The 25,893-nt window shown below is 45.9% G+C and overlaps 1 protein-coding gene across 1 annotated transcript in view; it reads right to left on the bottom strand.

Moving 5' to 3' along the window:
- The window catches only part of TOX2 (TOX high mobility group box family member 2), a 143,085-nt gene that overhangs the window by 38,892 nt on the left and 78,300 nt on the right, over positions 1-25,893 (bottom strand). The window contains 1 exon segment of the mRNA XM_030503254.1: positions 19,362-19,607. Within this exon segment, the coding sequence (XP_030359114.1) occupies positions 19,362-19,607 (246 nt within the window).

The following is a 25,893-nucleotide window of genomic DNA, read 5'->3' as shown; positions in this document are numbered from 1 at the left end:
TTCAGAAATCATAATTAATATTGGGTGGGTATCCTTTCCCTCCTGGTTGCCTCGGAACACGTGGACTGGCACGCTCTCAATGCCTGGCACATCTATCCCTGGTGCAGCTTTGGCACTGCGGCTTTCCAAACTGCCCTGGCAAATTCCGGGGTGACACCAGTGAGGTGCTCCCATAGGATGCTCCACCTGGCACCCCACAGAGATGGCTCCGAGCCTGCCACCCGCGCTGTGCTCTGCTCCCGCCTCACAGAAGATAGAGATAGAGAGATGAATAGAGATAGATGTAAATATTTACCCTGTGGTCTCAAGACTTTGGCTTGACACAATAAGGAAATAGCATGCAGCTGGAAGCGCAACCCCCGTGTGTGGTAGCCTGACAGCACTCTGCAGTGACTTACAGCCTTTTAATGGGGCATTTTTAGCAGCAGCACTAAAAAATAATGATCAAGTGGCTGTATAATTCACTGTGGTTTTCTGTTTTAAGACTAAATGTTTTCATTTAAAAGCAAAGTCCCGCTCTGACACGAGGCTGTAAAACTGACACTGTGGGGCTCAGCATCTGCGGCTTTTCAGCAGCACCACGTAACACTGGTTTAGTTTAGAAACTCGCATCTTTCCCCCTTGACTGCCATCCTTGCAAACAGGGTTGGTGACGTGAGACTGAAGGTAGCAGAGGTTCAGCATTGCACAGGGCTGGGAAGTATTCCCAGCAATGTGGTAAGGCTCAGGGAAGCCCCTCGTACTCAAATGCACACTCGTGTACACGGACTGTTGCCAGCACAGGTTGGAGTTCTGGGTGAGAAGGAACAGCTTTTGCAGCCATCGCTCTACTTCCAGAAAAATAAGGACTTAGTTTTGGAGCAAACACCCAGCCAGGACATTCTCACACAACCACAAAGCCTGCCTGCTTACTTGGGGGATACTATCGCTGTCCCTCTGTTGTAGGGGGTAATCTTATTAGCAAGTAGATGAATGAAAAGACCAAAGGCCAAGCAGTTTATCCCAGCAGGAGATTTTGATGATTGCTGATGGGACCATGAGCTACTATGCAGCTCCTGTGTCCTAAGGTGAGCATCACAGAGGAGGGAGAGCTGGGCTGAGGGTCCCCATCCCCTCGCAGGTCACCCCCTGGGAAGCACCATGACCCCTCAGCCCCTCCTGGGTACCCAGAGTGATTTTCCTTGGCGAGGAGGGGTGGCAAAGCTAATGAATATTCACAAAATGCTTAAAAGCTAATTACAAATGGATCAGCTGAGTGAACAGCTTCAAAAATGCAGGAGTTTAACATAAAAACTTTATTATAAGTTATTACCATATCTATGGGATGCCCAGAGAAGCTGTGCCTGCCCCATCCCTGGCAGCGTTCAAGGTCAGGTTGGATGGGGCTTGGAGCAACCTGCTCTAGTGGAAGGTGTCCCTGCCTGTGGCAGGGGGTTGGAACTGGATGAGCTTTAAGGTCTCTTCCAAACCAAACTGTTCTATGACCTACACATTTTAGTTGGCTTGGGATCATTCACAGGATTTTAGACCCAGTTTCAAGGAAGGTAACTTCCATATGTGTTTCTCCTACAGCAATCTATTCAGATTTTGAAAACCCCAAAAGGCATTTGCAGCACCTCCAGCAGACACATACAAGTATTTTATATATGTTTTTGCTTTCTTCCATCAGCGGAGACAGTGACTACTGCAAACCTCCCATCACTTCACAGGCAATACTCACCTTGCCAAACACTCAACATGGAACAGATCCTGGTAAAAGATTTTGGGCATTAAGGTAATTTTGTATCCGCTTTTTTTTTTCCACCACAGGACTCAACATTCATACTTGTTGGCATCTGAATTTGATTCCTTATGGGGAAGATTATTCCCTCCTCTATTCCCCTGTGCACACGGCAGGAATGTTCTCCTCTGGGAACTTTGCATACTCTTTTTTTGCCCCTCTAGGACAAAAAGCTGCTTTGGCATCTCTTAATTATGGCCTTGTCATTGACAGTTCATCTGTTCACCTCAGCCTTTATTTCCAGTGACATAAAGCATATAACTGTTACGCTCTCCTGTTGCGAAGCATCTTGCTCCAGATCAGCTGCCTGTGAGCCAGCGGAGGGTTGTGCACCCGCTGTACTTCCCATAAATTAGTAAGTGATACCTTGGTTTGAATTACAAGGGTCTTTCAAGAATAATCAGTGCATTCTTGTTGGTGTTTCTTCAAGCTATTTCTCATGTGCCGCAGCTGGCATCTCGTTTCAACCTTGCAGCAGAACAGAGACAATCATGACACTTTGTACTGCTAATGCCTTGCTGGTTTTGATCCATGAATAATTCTCTCTGCCACTGTAGCAGCTCTCCCAGAATACTAAAAGCCACAGAGTCTCCTGTAACCATATCAATTCAGCTCTGACGTGAGTTGGAGAGCTGCAGCGCTCCCGGTGATGTCAATGCATGATTCAGACACATTTTCCTTTATGTTCCTAGATCCAGGGCCCATTCTGCTTCTCTGGGAAGGGGGGGAGTTGGCTGAGCTCCTACAGACTCTGCCACAGTTCATCCAGCCTTTCAATTTGCATTCATGTAAACTGGGAACTGTCACTTTGCTCTGTTCTGCTTGAAGCATCTTCTCACCGAAGCCTGGAGGAATCACAGTAGGTGGATCATGGTATCCAGCACCGAAATTGGGATGGATCGTTCCTGCTGTCCCCTTTTGCTCCTGCAGGACCTTCCAACCTTGTGAGCCCTGTGACACTGATGGCTCCCAGGGCTGCCTCCACTGCAGAGCAGAATCTGCAGAGGCAGGATGGATGGTACATGTATACCATTGACTGAACACTGACACTGCCCTGAACATGTCAATCCTATCCTTGGCTTGGGCTGGAAAACCTGCTTTTTCCTAAACAGAATCTTTTTCCTAAGGACTCTGTAAGCTATTGTCTCTTAAAGACCTTTCATAACTCCCTTGCCAGATCCTCCAGCAAGAAGGGCACTGTATGTACTCAGTTCCTCTGGCCTGATCTCCATCAGGGCAAGGGATTTCTCCTCCTTTCCTCTATCTCCACGTTCTTAGTCTTTTTGGCTTTGAAGAAGTCACCTAAATGTCTGTACTATGGCTGGCTGCTCTCAGTTTTCCCCATGGTGGGCTATTTGGATGTTGCAGTATGCAGGCTCAGAGCAGTCATCTCAAAGGCAATGTCCTCTTTCAATAAACCCAACTCTGCCAACCTCAAAACCACTTGCTGCTCCATGATGCCCTGGACTCCAAATATCACATTGTCATGGTTTAAGCTTCTCAAAACACCATCCTGCAGGGCCAGCTTCTCATTCCCACTAAAATAAGTAACTGATCCCAAAGGACAGGGCTCATGGAGCCAAGCCTTGCAATCCCACAGACCAGATGCATGCTCAAGTCTTATCTACTTAGCAGCACTGTTGGCTACACTAATTTCATGATGAATTCCAAGGGGCTGAGAAGTCCACTCTGCTCATGTTAAATACTTGCATTTCTATTCAGTGAAAAATACAAGGAAAAAGTGAACTAGGAAAAGGTTTCTCAGAGGAAATAGCAAGCCCAGCCTTCCTTGAGCTAATGCTGTTTTCCATAACTTTGGCTCTCAGCCCTTGACAAGTCTGACATGTCTTTGTGTAAGGAGACTCAAGCTCATAAAATCTGGTTGCAATATGTATTGATTGTAATGATCCATGTTTTTTAAATTACAGTAGATTATGTACTACAAAGGAGCCATCTTGCTACAGCTATAATTGTACTTATGTGTCTAATTTGTCCCCAGTGAACCCTAAATGTGAGCTATAACTGAAGTCCAGTTATTATTATTCATGGTGTGTATGGCATCAGAGTGTGCCAAGTGATTGATTGGGTGTTAAAAACGTTACTGGCCGCTTCCTCCTACCTATTTATTGTAATCATATGGCCAACTTCCCACACAACACAAAGACTGCAAGAATGTAAATACAATGGAACATGATTTAACTTCACTGCAAGAACCTCGCTCCTAACCCTTGCAGTGACCTCCAGATGGAGATCCAGCTCCACTTCCATGCATGCATCCTCCAAGGACAGCGGAATAAGAGAGTTCAGCATCACCCAGAGGACAGGAGAGCAAAAAATCTGGTTGTAACAACTAAGAACCCTTGACCATTCATGGGCAACAGTAAAAATCAACACGAAATCCACGGGCATGAGCACTGCCAGAGAAGTGCAGTGCTTCTCGGTGAATGGCTCAAATAAATCAGCATGGCTGAATTGTTGCTGACTGCACTAAATTCCTTGTACTGTATAGGACTTTTCTACTTCAGTGAGAAAGCAACGCAAAAGGGAATGAAGCAAACTGTCACTCCAATCCAGCTCCAATCAACCATTACGGATCAGGAAATCCAAATTTTCAAAAGGGCCCTCAATTTAGTCCTGGATTTTTGAGGCGTAAGACCCGAAGCATCAAATCAAAAGGCAGGACTGTCACACACAAAAGTTTTCCTGTGTATACCAGAAGTTAGTGCACAACAGCAGCATGTACAGATGCGTACAGCTTGAAATGCAGCTCTGTGTGATCCTAGCAGATTCAGACTTTTCCCCCTCAAATTCACATCAGGGAATCATAGACACAGACTGGTTTGTGTTGGAAGGGACCTTAAAGCTCATCCAGTTCCAACCCCCTGCCACAGGCAGGGACACCTTCCACTAGAGCAGGTTGCTCCAAGCCCCTGTGTCCAACCTGGCCTTGAACACTGCCAGGGATGGGGCAGCCACAGCTTCTCTGGGCACCCCGTGCCAGCGCCTCAGCACCCTCACAGGGAAGAATTTCTGCCTAAGAGCTCATCTCAATCTCATCCATGCTCTGTGAAAGTGAGAAGCCAAAGAAAAACTCCTTTTAAAAGTTCCTCTTGGTGGACCTTCACTGTTCCATATGAGAGTCCCTTCCACAACCACCTGACTATTACAGGCCTTTACTGCAAAACGAACATCCACTGGGTCAGCAAAGGAAATGTTTACAGACCCTGCTGCTTAGCCACACATTACACATCCCATGAATCAGCAGCGGTGTTGCTCTTCCGCTTGGCATTAATACAATACCCTCACCAGGGCATAATACTCTGCTGAACTTCAGCTTCCATCCCTTCAGGATTCCTGTATTTCAGGAATTGGATTTCTGCCATGTAAAACAGCATGACAGAATCACAGATACTGAATTATTATAGAAGGACATTCAAAATCAGCCGTAACCTGGGAGGGACAGGGATCTCTAATCCACCTTACAAACTCCCTGACAGTTTGTAGAGGTCCCTGGCACAACCAGGCCTCCACCAATTCAGTATTTGCTTTTGTGGAAGGATTAAAAACCCTTTTTCTTTCTGTCTTGGCCTCTGTTGTTTGGATTTAACTCTTAGGGCATCTCTTACTTAGCTGATCTGTAGATGCTGTAGAGCATCCACCAGCCACCACGAAGGGGCTGAAGTTCTGCCAAGAACACAAAGCCACTGAACAAGCAATGACCTCCCGCAAGAAAGACAAAACAGAGGAAGAAGTGCTTGGCCCTCTTGGTGAGTGGGATGGAGACAATAGGAGGACCTATAAGTACAGATCTTTCTGTCATTCAGTCTACAATGTGAATGCATTAAAATTAAACTGCTTCATCAGTTCTGGCATCTAAGACATCTCAGTGAGAGCCCTGTAGTCACTTCTAGGTCCATGAAAACAATTCTGTCTCCAGGAAGTATCTGCTCAATACCCGGAATATCCCTTAGCTCCATCCACAATATTGTTCATTTCTGCACATTTCTCATGGATCTCCAGACCTCTTATGTCCTGCAGAGAGACCTGATTGCACCCTCAGCTCTGCTATAGGAAAAATGAACTCAAATGTATGTTCTTATGGACAGTTGCAAGGGGAGCTAGGCTGTGGTACTCACAAACCCTATCATGAAGCATAAGCTTAAAAAGGAATGGATTTCCCAAAAGGGAGAACTTAGCCAATACAACCAACCAAACCAAACCCAGCTGTCGGTGGAGGCTGAGCAGTGGCCTGCCTTGTCGTGCTGGGTGAGAAGGCAGGTACTTTCCACCTCATCATGCCTGCCAAGACATAGAAAACAAAGCAAAAACTCAACTTCGGTCGCTAGTACCAGCTTTGGATTTTGTGGGAGACAGCTGGGCAGGGAATGTGTCCTACCTATTCCATTTTCATCTCTTCTCCCCTCTTCCCAGAACTGGATGTTTTCAGTTCAACTCAACATGAACATGAACATTAACAGGACTCTTCTTGAAAGGAAAGTGATTTCACTGCAGGTAAGCATGCTGCTTCCTCCTTCAGATTAATGCTAACCAGATGGCCAACTCTCTGTAGACTGCTCCTAAAAAACACAGGCTGAAATAACCAGAGAATCCCTAGGACAGACACAGAAAACTGATCAGAACTGGAAACATGTCATGAAAAAGACCAACTAGCTAGGAACTTGGAGCTGAGTGCAGGATTGTCTCCAGGACTGGGCAGAAACCTTATGCAATGGAGCAGGTGGCTTGGCAACGGCAGAGGGATGTTTTGCACTGAGAAGATGAAACCTGTGCTGTGTTAACAACTGGAGCTTGGCTCTTCCAGAGACCATTTTTACATGTGAAAAACAGGTGCACATGAAAAATGCACTTGCAAAGAGGTGGCTTACAAAGAATGGTCTATCCCAAAGGCTCGGCACCAGCGCGCTCTGGAAAAGAGCAATGAGACAGACCTTCTCTTGGCATCAGAGAAAATGATGTTGATGAGATGATAGAGCAAAAACGTTTCAAGTAATAAGCAGTTATTAATGCTACGAAGTTCAACTTGGGTTCAAATCTCCATCCCAACCCTGTCAAGGTAAAGAGGATCCAGGCTTTGGATACAGAGAGAAACTACGCATGTCTGGCTCGTGTTGCTACATAGCAAGGACAGCAGAGTCTGATTCAGTCATTGTATTAACAACGGCGTATGGCAAAATCAGATAGTGCAACGTGTTACCAGGAGTCCAAAGCAGACATTGACCGATTCCACCTTCCTCTGAATGAGACCTGATATGGGTAAGATGGGACTTGGTGCTCCTCAGCTTCAGATTAATCCCAGTCAGAAATCAGCTTTGGAATTATCACATGTAACAGCTACCTCCTCCTCTCCACCAACATGCATTTTAACATCTACTACAGCAACTCCCCATGGTTTTGGCATATCCATAAGCATTTAAAAAACATCTTTTTGGTGTTTTCATTTTCACGCTCACTCTCAGTGAGTCCCAGAGTGTGTCACTGCTCAGAGCAGTAAAGAAATACTTGAATACAGGTATCTGAGCTGCCTGTAGAAACATTAAGCAAAGTAACTTTCCATGAAGATGACAAGACAGTAGCACAGGCAGGGGGTTGGAGCTGTAAGGTCCCTTCCAACCCAAACCATTCTGTGACTCTTGGCCTGTGTAGAAAGGAAGTATTCACTCTTATTGCTCTGAACTTCCAAATCTCAATTCCCATGAAATTTCCCCATTAAGGGACATTCTTGATGTAGATGTTCTTGCTTGTTTGTTCTATCCACTGTTATGATTTCAATTATTTTATTTGTCTCCTTCTTAAATTTAGCATCTGCCATCACAGAGGATCTTTCCAGGCCCATGATAATGTCTGTTTCTATTCTTTGAGCCTCTTTTTTTCCCTTCTTCTTGCCTGAGACGGGCTGACCAGCACAGTACACAGTATACAACACTCCAACCTCCCAAGAACTTCTCCTGTCCTCTAACACTTTGTCCCTGTGCAGGGTTTTTGGGGGGGAGCAGTTAATTCTGAGCACTGCAAGCTTTATGAGTAGTGAATATTCTTCTCCTCAGCATGCATTACTTCAACATTTAACAACACTGAACAAACTGCCTTGGCCATCTTGAAATCCCTTTCCCTCCTATGCTTAAATCTCTCTGGATTCCCTTTCACCTGTCCCAAATATGCCCAATTTCTTTGTGTCACCCTCAAATTTTATTCCTCGCTGCCTACATCCAGCATCTTTAATAAAAAAGCATAAAAAACAGAGCATCCAGGCAACAACAAAACCTTGAGAGACCCTCATAAATCATGATGCACATGGGTCTTTAATCACTGCTTTTTCTAATGTTGGCCAAACAACATAATAAAGAACAGGAGAGCAAATAGTGCTTCTCCTCCACGGCAAGTGTCCTGGGTCAGGACAGCCACTATCTGACTGACCTTGCTCTTTGCTATTCCATTTTCTTGCTGCTATACCTCAAAATGCCCCAAATTCATCCACCTCTGTGTCTGTCACTGCAAGGAGAAGGCTTGTTCTTCCCAGCTTGCCACTCACCCCCTGGTCTCCACTTGCCCTGCAGAAACCAGATGGGAGGAGTATCAGTCCATGGGGGGACCATGTACAACGCAGCCCTGAGTGGCAAGGGTGTGATGCTCATCATGGAGCTGCCCATGCTGGCCACTATGTACTTGCCCTTAGTCTCCAATTCCAAAGCAATAACCAACACAAAAGCAGCAGGCTTCAGGCAAAATAACATCATTCCTGGTGGCTGGAGTGGAGAGGGAGCAGATCCTGCTCCCTCTAATTGCTGCCTACTGCTGGTTACAGGACATCTCGATCCATAGTGAGAAATGCCTACTACAAGAGAGCTAAGTGAGAAGTATAACGCTGGCAATTCCTCCAGATGTTGAAGAATTGCAGCAATACTCTTCTCCCTCCCCTGCGTGGCCGTTCGGAGACCAAACAATTTCCATGGTGTAAATGGAAGGTTCCTAATGGGATTCTGCAGAGCTGGGAGACAAATCTAACAGCCATGCAGAGCATTAAGGAATGCTTTCCAGCCAGCAGAGCCGAAGTAAAACACTCGGACATATAACATTACCAACTGGCTCACTGCCATGCATCAGATGCAGAAACATTTTTCTCTTCCTTGTGACAAGCTGCATCTGTAGCGATCATTATAATTTTTCTTGACACTGCATCCCACACCTCTTCACGGAGGCAGGACTCAAGTAGCATTCTTCATTTAAATGGTAACTTCAATTTTTCTGGGTTATAGGGATGTGGAGTGTGTCAGCCTGTACCACTGAGGCAGAAGTGAGGACTGCTGGAGCTTTGATTTTCAGGGTGTGTTTCATAGGTTTAACACTTTTGGTCTTGTGCTGGGGTCTGAATTTGGCAGCTGGACCTACCCAGAATCACACCCACCCCACTGGGACAATGCAGGTAGAGATTTGGGATGTTTGCTGAAGAGAGGGAAATCAAACTCAAGATTCACGGTTGTGTTCTCCCTTGCACTCCACCACCCTTCACACAAACAGCAAACCCCACCGAGTCCACAAGCAGGAGAAAACACCTCCAGAAAGGCTAGGGTTACCATTAGTATTTACCAGCTGAGGAAATTCTACCTGCCAATTAGAAACTCCTCCTGCCTGGAATGGCTGCTGTAGCTCTTTGATCTGCTCATTGCATAACAAAGCCTGTTACAGCCTATTATTTTTATTGTAAGCACTTTCTGTTATTTGCCTCTAAAAATGTCTCCCCTTTAAATCATAAGAAAAGACTTACTCAACGTGCACACACCTACAGCAGTGAGCAGTCATCGTAACACACAGCTGAAACAAAAGCCATGGAAATTTCCATCCTTTTGTGCTGTCCTGCCCTGGGCATGTGCTGGTGACTCTGCTCCAACAGCAGCCACTGCAGGGCCATTGGGCTATGGAACTTCTGGAAAGGTTTTGCTCAGGAACAAGCCTCAAAGTTGCACAGACCCTCCCTGTCAGCAAGGAAAATCTGGGGCGATGAGCGCTTGCTGATGCAGGTTAATGCAACCTGGTAACATGCAAAGATGCAAACGACAGCGAAGAGAGAAATATGATTGATCTAAGAGATAAGGGCAATTAAAGATAGGCTGCAACGTTGATCAAAACATGCAGGATGGATGCCAAAGAGTTGCCAGACATCCTACTTTGGTGGGATAATTGACAGCACACAGTTTTTCCTGCATCAAATCGGCAAAACCTATTCTACTTACAGGTGCCTGATGCACTTCAAAGACGACTTTCTGTTGCATTATGATATGGGGTGTTAAACACATACGGGAGCACGAAGGCTTGGTGGTGTGGCAGAGGTTATGACACAAATAAAACCCCTTCATTTGCCTTTTGGAGGCTCTTCCATGTGGCATAGATCCACAGGCACCACATCTCCTCGTTATTCCCACAGAAACAAGCACACATAGCAAAGAGGAGAGCGTGCCATGGGACAGAAAGGACATCAGATGAGGCGAACGCATGGTGCAAGCACCGAGTGGGATGGAAGGAGCTCCGCCTCTTTGGCAAAACCACCTTCCCTTCCCTGCATTAGACTGTTGCTGTCAGCCCAGACAGGTGGCAATGAAAGCTCAGCTTTGTTTTGCATCCCCACAGTGACAGAAGTGACAGGCAGTGAGCAGGAATGGGATGAAGGAGAAGGTGCAGACACGTGCCTGGGGGATTATTGCCAACTGGAAATTACTCTGTTTCCCTATGTGTGACCCAAACATAACAGAAGTCCTCAGAGAACCTGCACCATTGGCTCACGTGCACAAATTAAGGCACAAAGACAACATTTTGGGGAGAGTGGATGTAGATTCTTGTTGCTGCAAGAGGGTTGAGCACATTCAGTAAGAGGTGAAGGAAGAAGTAAGATACTGCAGATCTCAGATGAACTTTTTCAGTGTTCAAACATACATACAGCCCAGGTTGCTGGTGAAGCCCAGGTCTTGGTTATCAGAGAGCCCGTGGAAACATATTAGTGTTAACTTTATCTACTGTTCCCAAAGGGGACTCTGAGGTCCAAACAGGACCTAAAACTGTTGTGCCAAAGACAAGCAACCTTTAAGCAAAGATGGTCTGACATGGTTTATCGCCAAAGCCACATTCCAGACTGCAAAGAAACTCTGTTCCAAATTTTTACTTCATTTTTCCGAGCCTGTTCTTATTTGCAGGAATTTTTTTTTTTTTTTTTTTTTTGATGTTGCAAAAGTGAATCTCACCCAGGAAAATTGTTTTAGTGGGAATGTTGGCTAAGGAGGGGAAAAACATCAACACGCACAAGTGCACAAGCTAAATCTAAAGGGTTAAACCTACGCTAAGTGGTATCCATCTGCATGTCTGTAGACTAGAGACAAACACATTTTAAGATCAGAATCAGTTCTTAAAAAAGACCCAGCCCATACCTTGAACATATTTACTCCAGCTATATGATACTGTTCTGGAAACCTCCTTCATGCCGTATTCATCTTATCTGTTTCAGTAACCCACAGATTTTGCTTCCCACTATATTTTTAATTTATATGATGTTTTATTTATACCACTGTCTTTTATGAAACCCCAAATTTCAAAACTGACATAAGCATTACACACATAAAGTAGACTTCTTACTATCAACATGGCAGAGCAGACAAAAAATGACAGGAATAAATCTTAGGTTTTCTGCTGGCAAGACGTTCTGCAAAGTAAGTGACATTTCTCAGCAATACAAATTGTACATTAAAAGATAATTTTCAGAACATGATACCAGCTATGGAGTGCAGCACCATTACGCAGAGTAATATCGGAGCCGTGCTTTAGCAAATGCTGTTTTTATGTTGTGCTAGTTTGGCATCAAGATTGCATCAGGTCTTGTGAGCAGACTTTGGAGTGATGAAGTTTACTGTGCACAAAAGCCAGTTATTTGGCAACCTGTCAACACGGCGTAATTGATATTTTAATTACAGTACTAATACATACCTGCTGTTCACAACGAGCCTCCTCGGTGGTGGTACACAAACCACGTATTTATAGGGCTGATTATTGTTCCAAAGAAGTTTACTTTAATGCAGACTTAAATGCAATTGGTGATATTTTAAATTGCTGCAAGCAAGAGGGACAGGCTCACTTGACATACGTTCTGGGTATAACACGTGCACCCTCCCTGCAGCTACGGCACAGGTATTTTATAGCTGATAAGGCGACTTTTTAACTACTGGGACTGCTGCGGACGCACCAGCTTATCGGAAAGATAGTGACCAATTCAAGGAGAGGAAAGATTAGAAGGATGGATTTCCATGGAATAGTTAAAAGGTGCAGCACAACTGGATCGCCACGTGGTGCAGAGATGCTGCTTCATAGAAAGCAGCAGTTACACCACCTCAGGATAGGACATGCTGTCTTTCAGACCAAGAATTGAGCAGGGGGAGATAAAGACCCAGTTTGCAGCACAAAACCAAAAGAGGCACAGGCAAGGGAGGCACTTCTACAGCCAGACCTACACACATGCATTCGCTCCTGCAGTGCAAGACCCTTCCTACATGGTATGACGTGTTGCCGTAGGTAAGAGCACATTTTAATCATATAATCATGGAACGGTTTGGGTGGGAAGCAGCCTTAAAGCTCATCTAGTTCCAACCCCCTGCCACGGTGTTGGCAAAACCTGTGGCTGCCTCATCCAGTGTTCAAGGCCAGGTTGGACACAGGGGCTGGGAGCAACCTGCTCTAGTGGAAGGTGTCCCTGCCCGTGGCAGGGGTTTGGAATTGAATGAGCTTTAAGGTCCCTTCCAACCCAAACCAGTCTGGGATTCCATGATTCTGTGATGACCTGAGTGTGACACCCATCACTCTGATTCTCTCCTGGCAGCACCTGGCAGGGATCACTTGGAAGCTATGGCATCAGCTATGTGAAAAGTGGGGATATTGCTCTGTGGGGAGCTCATACTGGTGTCCAGGATGAGCGTGAAGTACAGGGAGGACCTCTCCCACAGAGGAGGACCTGTATGCCCACAAAGACCTGCACTTCTCCCTGCTGGCTCCAGCTCTTCATCTGCACCTCCTGTGCCCGCAGTTGCTGTGAGAGCACAGGCAGGAGCAGCAGCATTCCTGCTCTCCCCGCACACAGAGCTTAGCCACGATAGCTAAAACTTCAGAAAGTAACTCTCCATGCACACCCTTTCCTCTGAGAAAGCATGTTCTTAAATACATACAAGAACAATTTACTCTTTGATTGGGAATCTTGTCTCCCAGTTTCCGACCTGGAGGGAAGTTTTATGACCAAGCGATAAAGCTCAGGGGCAGGCGCGGAGGGAAGGGGCTTTCACATGAAAATGCCAACAGATCCTTAAAGCCAGAAGCATGTGTGGGTGCTGCTAAATTAAGCTCGCAAGTAGGTGGGGCAAATGCCTTAAACGAGTTTGTGAAGGTAAAATAACGCTCATTAAAAATAGAAAAACAACAGAAAAAATATCCTTTGTATTCAACTTCACACTCGTACATCATAATGTTCCAGTAAAAGCCCATTTTCCCTTGAGATAATAAAAGAATTGAATTTTTCCTTATCGGTCATCTATTTTTCTAGCTAAAGCTATTACTCCCTCTCTGCAGTTGCTAGGCAACAAGAAATATTAATAGCAGCTTTTATTAGCTTAGCTTTAGCAGTGGAGTACCAGAATGAGAAAATGGAAAACATAAATGTGTTACATAAATCTTTCAACCTTTCAGGGTTTGTGTTAGTCTCTGTTTTCATAATGATTTATTGAAGTGATGGTTCATTTATGAGAAAAAGGAGTGTGAAATAAGAAAACGGAACATTACCCTGAAGGACTGTTTGAAAATAAATAATTATAGGAGGTGAAGAAAAGCTGTTTAAAACCATTTTTCTGAGTTTTATAAAATTTAAAAAGACATATTTCTTTCATTTATTGCCTCTGAGAAAAACACTAGCAGGGAATTGCAAACAGGGCTCTGTTTAATACAAAGAACCCTTCATGTATGGTTGTATTATTACTATTTTCCACCAAGGGCTCATGTTCAGGAGTTTAGTTTTTAAATACTGAACCATTAATAAGCAGAAAGCCAAACTAGTCAAAACCTAAAGCACACGACACAAAATTACCAGTGCAAACTCATCCAGGACTGACTGAAAGAAGGGAGACGTGCTAAGTTTTGCTACTGGTGCCGCACTGCCAGCCTGAGGTTTGGTGGAGCCAACCAAGCATTGCCCGACCACTGCTCTTGCTTGTGTGTTTATTTATTAAGGCTCTTCAATGAGCATGAACTTGCTCTAAAGGGCACTGCTGCATTGGGATATGGGTTATTTGAAATAACTTGGAATCATAGAATCCACAGCATGGTTTGTGTTGGAAGGCACCTTAAAGCTCATCCAGCTCCAACCCCCTGCCACGGGCAGGGACACCTTCCACTAGAGCAGGTTGCTCCAAGCCCCTGTGTCCAACCTGGCCTTGAACACTGCCAGGGATGGGGCAGCCACAGCTTCTCTGGGCACCCTGTGCCAGCGCCTCAGCACCCTCACAGGGAAGAACTTCTGCCTCAGAGGTCATCTCAATCTCCCCTCTGGCAGGTTAAAGCCATTCCCCCTTGTCCTGTCCCTACAGGCTGTTATCAAAAGCCAACTTCAACAGCTCCATGTCTCTCTTGTGTTGGGGGCCCCAGAGCTGGATGCAGGACTGCAGGTGGGGTTTTAAAAAACTTATTTAACAGGCAGTGATTCAAAATGATGGAAATATTTATGTATTGGGAGTGTTTACCAACAACATGAAATTGCATTGTCTACCAGGGTCATGTATTTCCAGTGATAAGACTGGTACATCCTACTTGTCTTTTGTGTCACCATCTAATTGGTTTGGTTCTTACAACCTTCCAATGCTCACTAGGTCTGTACACCCACATCCAGCTGTGTTACCCACCACCGAGCACCTTGACCACTGTCTTAGGGCTGCACCCAGATCTATCCAGAGAAAACAGCTGCAATCCCCACTGACTCTAGCTCAGGCTGCAAATAAGGAACACTGCTATGTTTGACAGGGAACAGTGGTCTCGGGAATGATGGGAGCTGAGGAGAGACCTGAGGAGCCAAGAGAGCTGGTCCTGCAGGACAACCTCGCTTGAGGCCTTCCGGTGGGCACCACAGAGGAGGCTTCTCCTTGGAGCCCTACACCATTCCCACAGCCTGGGCATGCACAGCCCAGCTCTAGGAAGAGGATATTTCTCCTTTCCATGTCTCATCTGGCAGAGGGGCAGGCGGATTACTGCTGGGTTGTTTTACTGCTGTTCCACAGCAAAGCCCCGTAGCATTGGGAATAACTATTCAGGTTGCAAAATCAACCAACTAACTCTTCAGGAGTTTCTGGGCTACACTCGTCCTTGCTACAACAGTCCACCCCCATTTCCCCATTACTTTCTTCCCTCCACATAAACAGGTTACACAGGTAACTGGAAATCTGATATTTTTACACCATGAACTCGCTTTTTGCCATTGAAGCTTTCTACTATTCTTCAAATAACCTGTTTCCACTCAACAAACTGAAACGAAGAACTTCCAGGCTGTGGCTGCAGCCTTTTTACACTTGGAACAGCTTGCTGAGAGCAGAAAAACATTACCCCACTGTGCTCAAGGAAATGTTAACGCCTTTAATGCAGTCACAAAGATGTCTCATGTTGAGAAGCACCAGGAAGATGCAGACACAGGAGAGTTGCCAGTCTCCCCAATCAAAGTCTATATACCTGCTACAAAGACAATATTTGCCCATAACAGCTTCACGTGTCCAAAACAATGTCCAAACTGGCCATTGCAGGAGAGAGCAGGAAAGAAGCAGGGCACAATATGTGCCATGGGAAAACAGGCTCGGTTTTCAGCATGCCCAACATCCTTTGGCCAGCCTTGGAGAAGAACAGTGTTACAGGGTTTCTGAGCAGTGGTTCTGGGCTCCAGGCAGTGCTGCCCACCCACCCCAGCAACAGGCACTCTCCCATCATAGGTGGGATGATCATCAGCAGAGATACCCCCAGCCCACTCGGCTCTCTCATGTTTATGGAAATACATTCACTCTGTGTTGGAGGTTCTTGGGCTCTGACCTTGGTCGCCCTTTGTTTCTGTCAAATATGTTCCGCCAAATCCCTTCTGAAATCTCATTTATTCACAGCAGCTCCTTAACCCAGTGGGCAAGACTTCGCTGCTGATTCACAGCCTTTCTCTGCCCTCTCCCCTGCTTTCTCCTAGTCTCTGCAGGTCTCTGAAGGGCTCAGTGGCTACATGTCCACCCTGTAACACTGCCGGGATGTTCATAGTGGGCAAAGTCACTCTCTTTCCAAGGAAAAGATTTTTTTCCTAAATATGACCATTCTCAATGGCAATCATGTCTCTCCTATTTTCTTTCCCTTCCAACCCAAACCATTCTATGATTCTACAATTAGAATTTTATAATTCTTCCTCTTTACTACCTCTTTTCCTATAGCAAAAGAGAGGACCAAACCAGCCAGCCCTGCCTCCTCCTCAGCCTCCCTGCACCTCGCTCCATTGGTCCTCCATGGTCTTTTGCCACCTCTTTGCCTACTCCTGTCCATCCATCCCTGCTTTTCTCCTCTCCAGCCCCCTGCACTCCACCTTCAGGGTTTGAAAACTCCCTTAACTTCTAAAAACTGATTGGAAAATAAAACCCAAAAGGAAATAAAGTGACAGGAAGAGCAGTGAAGAACCATGTTGTGAAAATGGAGACCTGGTCCATGGGGCAGAGTGAAGTGTGCAGAGGCCAGTGGCATGGAGGGTGCTCTGGATGATGATGCTGAAGGGATAAGGAAATGCAGAGTGATGGTGGTTTTGGTTTTTCCCCATCAGGGTACAGCAGCTTTGCTCAAATGAGGGGGTCCAGCTCCTGACACCCCACGGTGGGCTGGAGCCAGGAGCAGGATCTGGCAGGCAGCAAATCCTCCTTCACTCTCTGGCTCTCATCCTACCATGGGAATTTCTGCACTGATTTAAGCTCGCTCAGACTTGGCATTCATCTGCATAATGGGAGCAGTAGCCTCCTCCCCTGCAGAGGCACCAGGAGGCTTAATTCAATCTAAGGATAACATTGGAACATCCCAGGACAAGAGACACACCAAAGAGGAGAGCAGCCTGCACCTGTATTTTCCTTATTCCCTTCTGATTCCAGCCACCATTGCTCTCAGTGAGACCCACCTCATATCTTTTCAGCAGCACAAGATTTTTTCATGAGGATGACTTAAAAAATTCCCAAGCTGGGAATGTTGGTGGGTGTTTTACAGCATTTGCCAAGCTCTGCAAAAGGTTCAAGCCACTTTTTTAGAGGAAAAAGTCTGATCAGTGTCTAAACATGTTACCTTGAAATGCTTGTCATTTGTCACTGTATTCAAACCAAAAGACATGGCAGCTAAGGCAGGAAATAGCTGTGTATGCAAAACCTGGTATGTACTACAGCAAAGAGCAGCAGCAAGGAGAGAGACTCCTGGCTCCAGCATTTGCATGAGCAACATTGGTCTTGGAACAAAGACAAAACCTCCACATGCCTGCCTCGCAGTGCTCGGGCAAGGCTTGCTCCCAGACTGGCTTCCCACCACCACCCCTGCAGTAACAGATATACTCTCTTATGGAGGTGTTAGCAAATAAGCCCCTTTCTTGACCTGGAGGCTTCCTGCTGCAAACAGCCACCAAAGGTGGTTGATGTCTGGGAAGGGCTGTAGCACATCATGTGCCCTGCAGCATTCCCCAGTGATGGAGTAGGGGGAGACTCGATTGGAGCATCCAAAGAAAACAAGAGGCTAGGAGGTGTTACTTGTCAGTGGAAGAAGTCTGGCAACATGAAGAAAAAGGCTTTGACAGGATTTAATTTTGACTTAAAATTGTAACACAGTTCACTCCTTGCTCTACTTCCCTTGGTGCAGGGATCTCTGGAGATGTATCACAGCTCCATGGGTTTTCCCTCAAAACTGAACAGTTTCCATCACTATCGGCTGGGAAATTCAGGGTTCACTGGATTTTTTATTTTCATGGTAAGGGGCAAACAAATCTTAATCTCTCCACTCTACATTTACAGCCCACTAAGCCCCCTTCTTATCTTCTCTGGCTCAGTCCTGATTTATTGTCGCCATGCTGCATTTGTAAAACAGTACCATAAAGTAAGAAAGAGAACATTTCCCAAGGACTGCTCCAAAATAAATTATTTCAGACCTCCAGAAGCTGCTTAATAAATCCCACTATTCTTGTTTCTTTAGGTATTTTAGAAAGTGATTTATAAGTGCAATATCACCTCTCAAAAATGAGACAATCAACACAAGATAAAATTATCATGTTATGAAAATAGGGGTCAGGCAAGGGGGCTGTGCTTTAAATTAAACCAGGGGAAAATATTTCATCTGAAATTGACTCTTTTTGTCTCAGAAATGAATGTTTTAATCACCTAAGAACCTAAAAGCTAACACAGAGGCCTAAGTAATATTTAATTCCATCAAAATATGCTGGTGTTTAATATTGATGGGCAGAACATGATATTTTTCTTAATACACTAACAATGAAACTTGGAGAAGCACGAAGAGTTGAGAAAGCCTTGGGATTTTCCTAGACTAAGAGATAATATCCCATCTAAATATTTAAATATCACTACCTTTCAGACTCTTATCTATTCAAGCAATCAACACCAAATGTTCTCCAGGTAGTGCAGTGGCAGACTCCGAGCCATGCTATTGAAGTAAAATTAACTCTTTGATAGTGAAGCTGTCCAACAGCACCCATGAAAATCAAGCATCTTAGAGAGAAACAATGTAGAAAACTAACTGTAAATCTGCTAAAGAGGGAAATATTATTAAACACCAACAGTATTAATTCAATACCACTGTCAAAATCAAGCCACAACCTTTCCTTGGTGCTGCTGATACAGAAGCATCATAAGGTCTAATTAGCCCTGAAGTTTCTTCCCAGAGCTGCACTTTACTTCATTATCCCTGCTTTATTTATTCCTACAGAAGAGTCATTTGAAACTTCACAAGGTATCTCCTTGCTACGGCAAGAGCCAAGAGGCAATGTGAGTTTGCAAGTGCAAGGAGGGATCTTGTTCCCCTTGAAATCAATAGGACACCTTTCCCTTCATGGCACATCTGTGCTTCTCCTGCTAATGTCACGAAGGTCACCCTGGCAGCAGGACACAGAGATGGGGGTTCCTTCCAGAAGGAGGAAGGACGCGGGGTGTAGGGGCTACGGACCAGGGGCTTTGGCTGGTCACCTTCACACAGGGGATGGAGCACGTGGGCTCAGTTCAGTGAAGATGTTAGGTGCATAGAGGAAAACAACCTCCCCTCTGCTCTTGAGGGGTTAATAATGCTCAGGAAGACACCAAGTTGGAAACATATAATCACCACTATAAGCACAGCCGCACAGGTGACTGCAGCATCTGCCATTGCACCCTGGCCTTGGTGGGCAGCAGTGCCCACCCCCCAGGGCAAACATCTCATCATTAACATCCTTCTATGTTCAATCAACTCATAACTTGACATACAGAGCGGCTTTCAGGAAAGGTAGCACGAGGGCAAAGTCACTGACCGTGGGTAGCTGGCTGGAGAGAAGATGTCCATCCTGACTCAACATGTTGGAGACCATGATGGCCGGCAGGTCCATGTTCTGGTAGGGGTACGCTGGTATCAGGCTGTTCGAAGGGAGGCTGTGGCACAGGGAGTGATACCCAGTTTCGTGGTCCACCAAGTGCAGGAGGGAAGGGTCGGGGAGATTAGGAGGCGTTATGGGAGGGATCTCGTAGTCTTCATTATTCTCATTCTGACTGTTATATGTCTAAAATGTGAAAAAGATATTTTGCAACAGGTCAGTGCCTCGTTGCTTTAGAAAAGTGATTATTTGTGTAAGAAACACAAAAGCACCTTCCAGTGAAAATGGTTTGGTTTTAATAACCAAATAAGATATCTTTAGCCCTGGACACCGGCAGGTTGTAACTAGGTAAGACCCAGGTAGGGAGCATGGCAAGGCTGCACCATCCATCAGGGACACCACAGGTCCTTGCAGACCTCAGATCTGCCTGGCATCCCCACCATTCCCTCTCCCATGCTGCATCCCTCTGGCACACCTTTAGCTCACCAAAACAGCAGCAGAAACCTCCATGCAGCCAGGCGAGCTCTGCTCACAGAGCCCACAACCATAGGAAGAGCACAGCTGTTTCCCAACCAGCTGCTGCATTTTGAAGTCCAAGTCTCTCTTTGGGCACCCGGATCAGCTCTTACAGAATCTACAGTTTGTATTTTTGAGAGTGTTTATAGGAATTAACTCCATAGAAACAACTAGTACTCGGGAACAAAAATCCCATGGATTCCTCACAAATCCCAGCACAGAAGCTACAACCAGGGTGGGAGATATGAAAACACAGCCATCACTTCTTAAAAATCCATTAAAGAAAGCCTGCATGACTCCACCACGCATGGAGATTTGACCTTCCTTATATCTACATCCATATGGATATATCCATACCCTCGCCTCCCCAGTCCTGCTCCCTCGGGGTGACCACGAACATGCAGAGATGCTGGGACTCCTTGAACTTCCAGTGTTTGCTGGTGGCTTGTTTACTTCTAAGTGTTCCAATTGTTATGGAGAAAGAATATCTTATTGCACTCGTGCAATCGTTTTCTCTTCAAACAAAACTGTATTTTCTTCTTAATGTAAGTGTGAATCTATCCAAAATTATTAATTATCAACGCAGAATAGAATCAGTCTGTGGCAGAGGAGAAAATATAATTTTAAAAACATCGACTGTTTCACATGTTATTATAGCATATGAAATTCTGATTAGCCATAGTATTATACACATGGATTTTAAGCTAAATTTCCCAGATCACCTAGTTTCATGGTTGGATTTTGACTTAATATGTGATTGAAGAGCAAAAACCCAGATGTGTGCAAAACCAGTTAAGCACTGTAGGCTTTATTAATCCATTGCCCCAAAGCTCAGATACTCTTCATCACCCCAGACTGCAGCAAGAAAACCCTTAAAAAAAGAAAATAAACCCCATATTTAACCGGAATAGAGAAGAAGTCAATGAGGAGAAAGAAAGTGTCTGTGGAAGGGCTTGCAGTGGGACAGCTCCAGCACTGCCTGGGATGCGGGAGAGATGCATCCGTGTGGGGTGTCAGAGCAGGGGATCACTTGTGTCTCCCCCCAAAACCGGGGCTGGAAGAGGCTCATCCCCTGCTAAGCTGAACCCCTACCTCTTGTCTCCCCTCATCCTACTGCAAAAGAGACATGGAAAAGAGCAGGCCCTGCACATCCCACCCGGCCCTTCACATCCCACCCAGCCCTTCACATTCACCCGGGATTCCCACTGGCTGTGGGGAAATACAAGTGGAAGGGAAATACAAGACAGATTCAGGCTGTGATACCTCTGTACCTACAGTTATTGTTCAGGGGAAATTCAAGCCCAGCTATTTTTCCAGCCAGCTTCTGTCTAGCAGAGGTATTATACAGGGAAGGCAGGGGGCCGAGAGGATGTACACAGCAGCAGACAGATAGATCCCATTTAATACGTCTAGTAGCTAGGTTTCCATTTGGGCTACGTTCTTCGAGGTACACCAATTCTTTCACAGTTATTTAAGAGGATTTCACTCCATGCTTTATGGAAAGGGATTTAAATAAATCATTGCACAGCAAACTTGTTCCTCCAACTGGTTTATTTTGGCATCAGGTATATAAGCAAGTGGCTTTGCTGTACTTAACTGAATTATGTAAAACCCACTCAAAGTTTCCTAAAGCTCTCTTCAAAACTACAAGTTCCTTGTGTTGCTGCAGAGCAGCTCACTGAAGGGCTTTGAGGTGGTTTTGGAAGCCCTGCTCCCCCCCCTGCACATTTCTGCCCAAGGGAAAAAAAAACCTGACATAAGAAGACCTGTTTAAATCACAAAGCTTTCCCAAGAGCTACAGTATTGTGCAGACATATCAGAATTACAATCAAAGCTATACACAATCAAAATCAGATTAGACAATATCCAATCACCGTAACCAGACTCGGCGCCTGCCCATTTTCCAAAGCAAACTGCATTTATTCTATATGTGTTTTAAATAGATCGCTAGGGCGATAAGGAAGGGAGATGAGACAGATAGACACTCAAGCCTGGGAAAGAGGAGTGATTTGTTGTCACACACGGTGCCTATGACACCTCTGAGGTCTCCATCCCCATGAAGGATGATCTCACAAAAGCAGCTGTATCAACCCCTTTGCCAGTAACATCCAGCACTCCTTTCCACCCCCATGTGGGCTACACTGCAGATTATATTTTCTATTCTTATGTTAATTTGAATTAAACAGCCAATTATATGTCATAAGGATATATTACAAATTAGATTAGTGAGCTGGTTTGAACCCATTCATCCCACCAGGACTCCAAACGTGAGTGCAGAGAAGCTTGCTCTGCTAAAAGGCTGCCCATTACGGTAATACAAAAAGGCACAGAAGATCTACGATTTTCCACTGTCAAACTGACGACAGTTGTTGTGATTACATGTTTTTTCTCTTCAAATTAAAACACTGAAATCAGCTGAAACAACCAGCCTATTGCAAACCCTCTCTTGGCTCGTGCTGCAGGGCTTGGAGTGGCAAACCCCTGCTTCTTCCTACAGTGGGATGGAGCAAAAGAGAGGGGACAGTGCCTCTGCTCTGACACCCCCCTTGTTCCCAGACCCCTGTGCATCTGTGATCCAGGGCTGGGCACCAGGCATGGACTAAACCGCCCTGAGCACAGTACCAGGGCTATGCCCCATGCTTGCACAGTGATGCCACAGGATGGCATTGCATCAGTGGGGACTGGTCTGTTGATGTCAAGTGGCTCATCTCTGTTGCAAACATGAAGCACATCTGTGGTTATCAACATGCCTGGATGTCCTTCACCTCTGCACTGTGAGATGGCCCGACGGGCATGGCGACCCTGCACACCCATGCAGGTGACTCAGAAGGGAGCTACAAGCGTTCAGCATGTCTACAGACCAAGCCTTTAGCTTTCTCCTGCCTTTCCCCTCTTGGAAGGGAATCATAGAATCATAGAACCATGAAATGGTTTGGGTTGGAAAGGACCTTAAGATCGTCTAGTTCCAACCTCTCTGCCATGGGCAGGGACACCTCATACTAGACAGCATGGAAGTGCTGTCCATCTTTACAAACCACAGCCGGCCAGCACCATCTCACCACTGCACATTGGTATTCATCACAGAGGACGTGACTTGACCAGGACCTGAGAAACCGTTCTCCTCAGCAGCATGGCAAATGCCCAGTGACCCCAATTCTCCACTGAATCATGTTCTGCGTGATTATCTGTGAGGATCCAGGAGTTGAAGCCAAGCATTGATTCAGAGAAATATTACTCACAGTGAGAAGGATAGAAATTTGCAGTATTACTGCAGGTAAATATTTGTCCTGTCAAATAACATTCCACAGTAAATATGAGCCTAACAAAGAACATTTATTCTTGGTAAGGTACAAGGAAATACGTAGGCTGGCATGTTCCATCCCACCCTAATCATCCAAATGACACAAACCACCACAGACTCTGTACCATCCCTTATCTATTAACTAGGTTTTTCCTGCAGCTAATACAAGAGCTTACTGCCGCACGAATGTGGCCTTCTAGACCCTTCAGAGATGGGATGGGTCTAAGCAGAACAAAACCAGCCTGGCAAGTCTGCAAAGTGAGGAGAACATTGCTTTTTGTGAAGCTCAGAAGTACGACCAAGGGCTCTGCCAGCACAGACTGGGAAAGGGGCAACAGAAGAACAACTGGGTGGTTTGTGGGGTATCTCAATGGTGCATCAGATTGGGTCAGAAACCAGCTAAGCACATTGCACTGTCATACAGAGACTTTCCCTGTTGCCCTTACACAGATATAAAAGGATCCACCATGTGCCAGTGTTCACACAAGCTGCAGAGTACACCAGGTTGAGAGAAAATCTTGGGCCGTATAAAAAGGAAAAGTCCAAACACAATGAAAGAGTGAACATCGAAGCCTAGTGAAGGTGAGCAACCTCACATTTCCTTAAAAGCCTCCAGGCTGCTTTCCCATCACATACATTGCTTAGCACAGGCACAGTCATATTTGAAGAACGGGATTTTGATATGTTTCTCTGGGGCCCCTAACACAAGAGGGATGTGGAGCTGTGGGAGTGAGCCCAGAGGAGGCCCCGGAGCTGCTGCGAGGGCTGGAGCAGCTCTGCTCTGGAGCCAGGCTGAGAGAGCTGGGCTGGGGCAGCCTGGAGAAGAGAAGGCTCCTGAAGGGGAGACCTTAGAGCAGCTCCAGTGCCTAAAGGGGCTACAAGAAGCCTGTAGAGGGGCTTTGGACAAGGGCCTGTAGGGACAGGACAAGGGGAATGGCTTTAACCTGCCACAGGGGAGATGGAGATGAGCTCTGAGGCAGAAGTTCTTCCCTGTGAGGGTGCTGAGGCGCTGGCACAGGGTGCCCAGAGAAGCTGTGGCTGCCCCATCCCTGGCAGTGTTCAAGGCCAGGTTGGACACAGGGGCTTGGAGCAACCTGCTCTAGTGGAAGGTGTCCCTGCCCGTGGCAGGGGGTTGGAACTGGGTGAGCTTTAAGGTCCCTTCCAACACAAACCAGTCTGGGATTCTGTGATTCTCCAGCATCTAAATCCCAGGGTTTTCTGCTTGGCAGAAAGCACTGAAGCTGCAGGGACAGAAACATTCATTTGGGTGGCAAGAGAACGTGGAAGTCACTTGGATGTTGCAAACTCCAGAGAAATGCTTTGGGGCCAGGAAGGGCCGATGCTTACCGTGGGGTGACCGTGGACTGCGGGCAGGGTGTGGGCCCCTTGGGCACCATTCCTTAGGAAGGGGAGGGTGCTGCAGGGCTGTGCTCACACCTGGGATTCCCAAAGCCCTGTGCCAAAAAGTGAAGTAGCGCTGATTTTCTGTGTCAGCAGCTCTGGGTCTTAGGAATGGAAATTGATTTGCCTCATCTTCACACATGGTGATCCAGCGTGTGAATAGCAGGGCCAATGAATTACTGGGGTAGAGTTGGATAAATACTGTAAAGAAGTATTTATCAACAGTCAGTCACATACAATCTACAAATTGTCTTTGAAGTGTTCCCAGCCTCTTCTACTCTAATTTTCACATGCTCAGGTTTTTGACTATGGGAGTGTGGTTGAAAAGGAAAAAATGAATTCTTGCAAGAACATGAATGTGCATTAGAAAGATTGGCACAATATTCAGTAACAGGCAGCCTCACGGGGAGGTTGGGAGCACAGCAGAGCAGCAGGCAACCTGTGGGAAAGCTGGGCTCTGCCTACCTCTGTGTCCCCCTTCCATACCTGTAGTAGGGGGGTTTTAAACCTCAGACTAATGTTGGTTCATCCAAAGGGCAAGCACACACCTCCACATCCCAGTTTCTCACCTTTTCCTTCTATTGTGCAGGCATTGCTCTGATGCAGGCTCTATGTGCTATGACAATCTCCAGCACTACTGACCCTTCATCTTTGAACGGAGTTTAATGTTCACCTTTTAACTTTACATGGGTTGACTTTCTCCCATTTCGTACAGACACCAATCCCATGCAGTCACACAGCCATGGGTCTTTCAAAAGCCAAGCATGCCAGATGGCTCCAACCAAATTTAACAGCACAAAAAAAGGTCTCTTTTCCACAAGTTTCATAAGACTCCATGTGCAGGGAAGGGAGATACCAGGGTCCTAAATGTTCTGCAGGATAGGGACTGTAAAGGGAACCAGGCAGCAATATTCAGAAGGAACAGAAAATCTCAGCTCACTCAGAAAGATACAGTTTTGTGGGGCATGCATCCAGTTCTGCTACTCACCGGAAAAGGGTTTTGTTTTATGATTTTACATGAAACCAGAAACAACATTTCTGGGACTCTCTGGCCTCAGCCTGTCCATTGGTACCCTGTTTATGTGGGTGGGAAATGAAGAACAGGGTATCAGTTATCAGTAACCATCTGTATTGTCATCATATGTCATCAGGTATGAACAATCCTTGAGGTTCAATCTGAGTAAGGACTTGCTTCTGGCTGTGGCTGAACGGAGGGTAGAGCGGTGACAGTCCCCACCCTGTGCCCTCAGGTAC

Source organism: Strigops habroptila, chromosome 13, assembly GCF_004027225.2.
Source record: "Strigops habroptila isolate Jane chromosome 13, bStrHab1.2.pri, whole genome shotgun sequence".
NCBI lineage: Eukaryota > Metazoa > Chordata > Aves > Psittaciformes > Psittacidae > Strigops > Strigops habroptila.
Note: the sequence above shows the minus strand (reverse complement) of the source record. Positions and strands in the feature narration are given on the sequence as shown.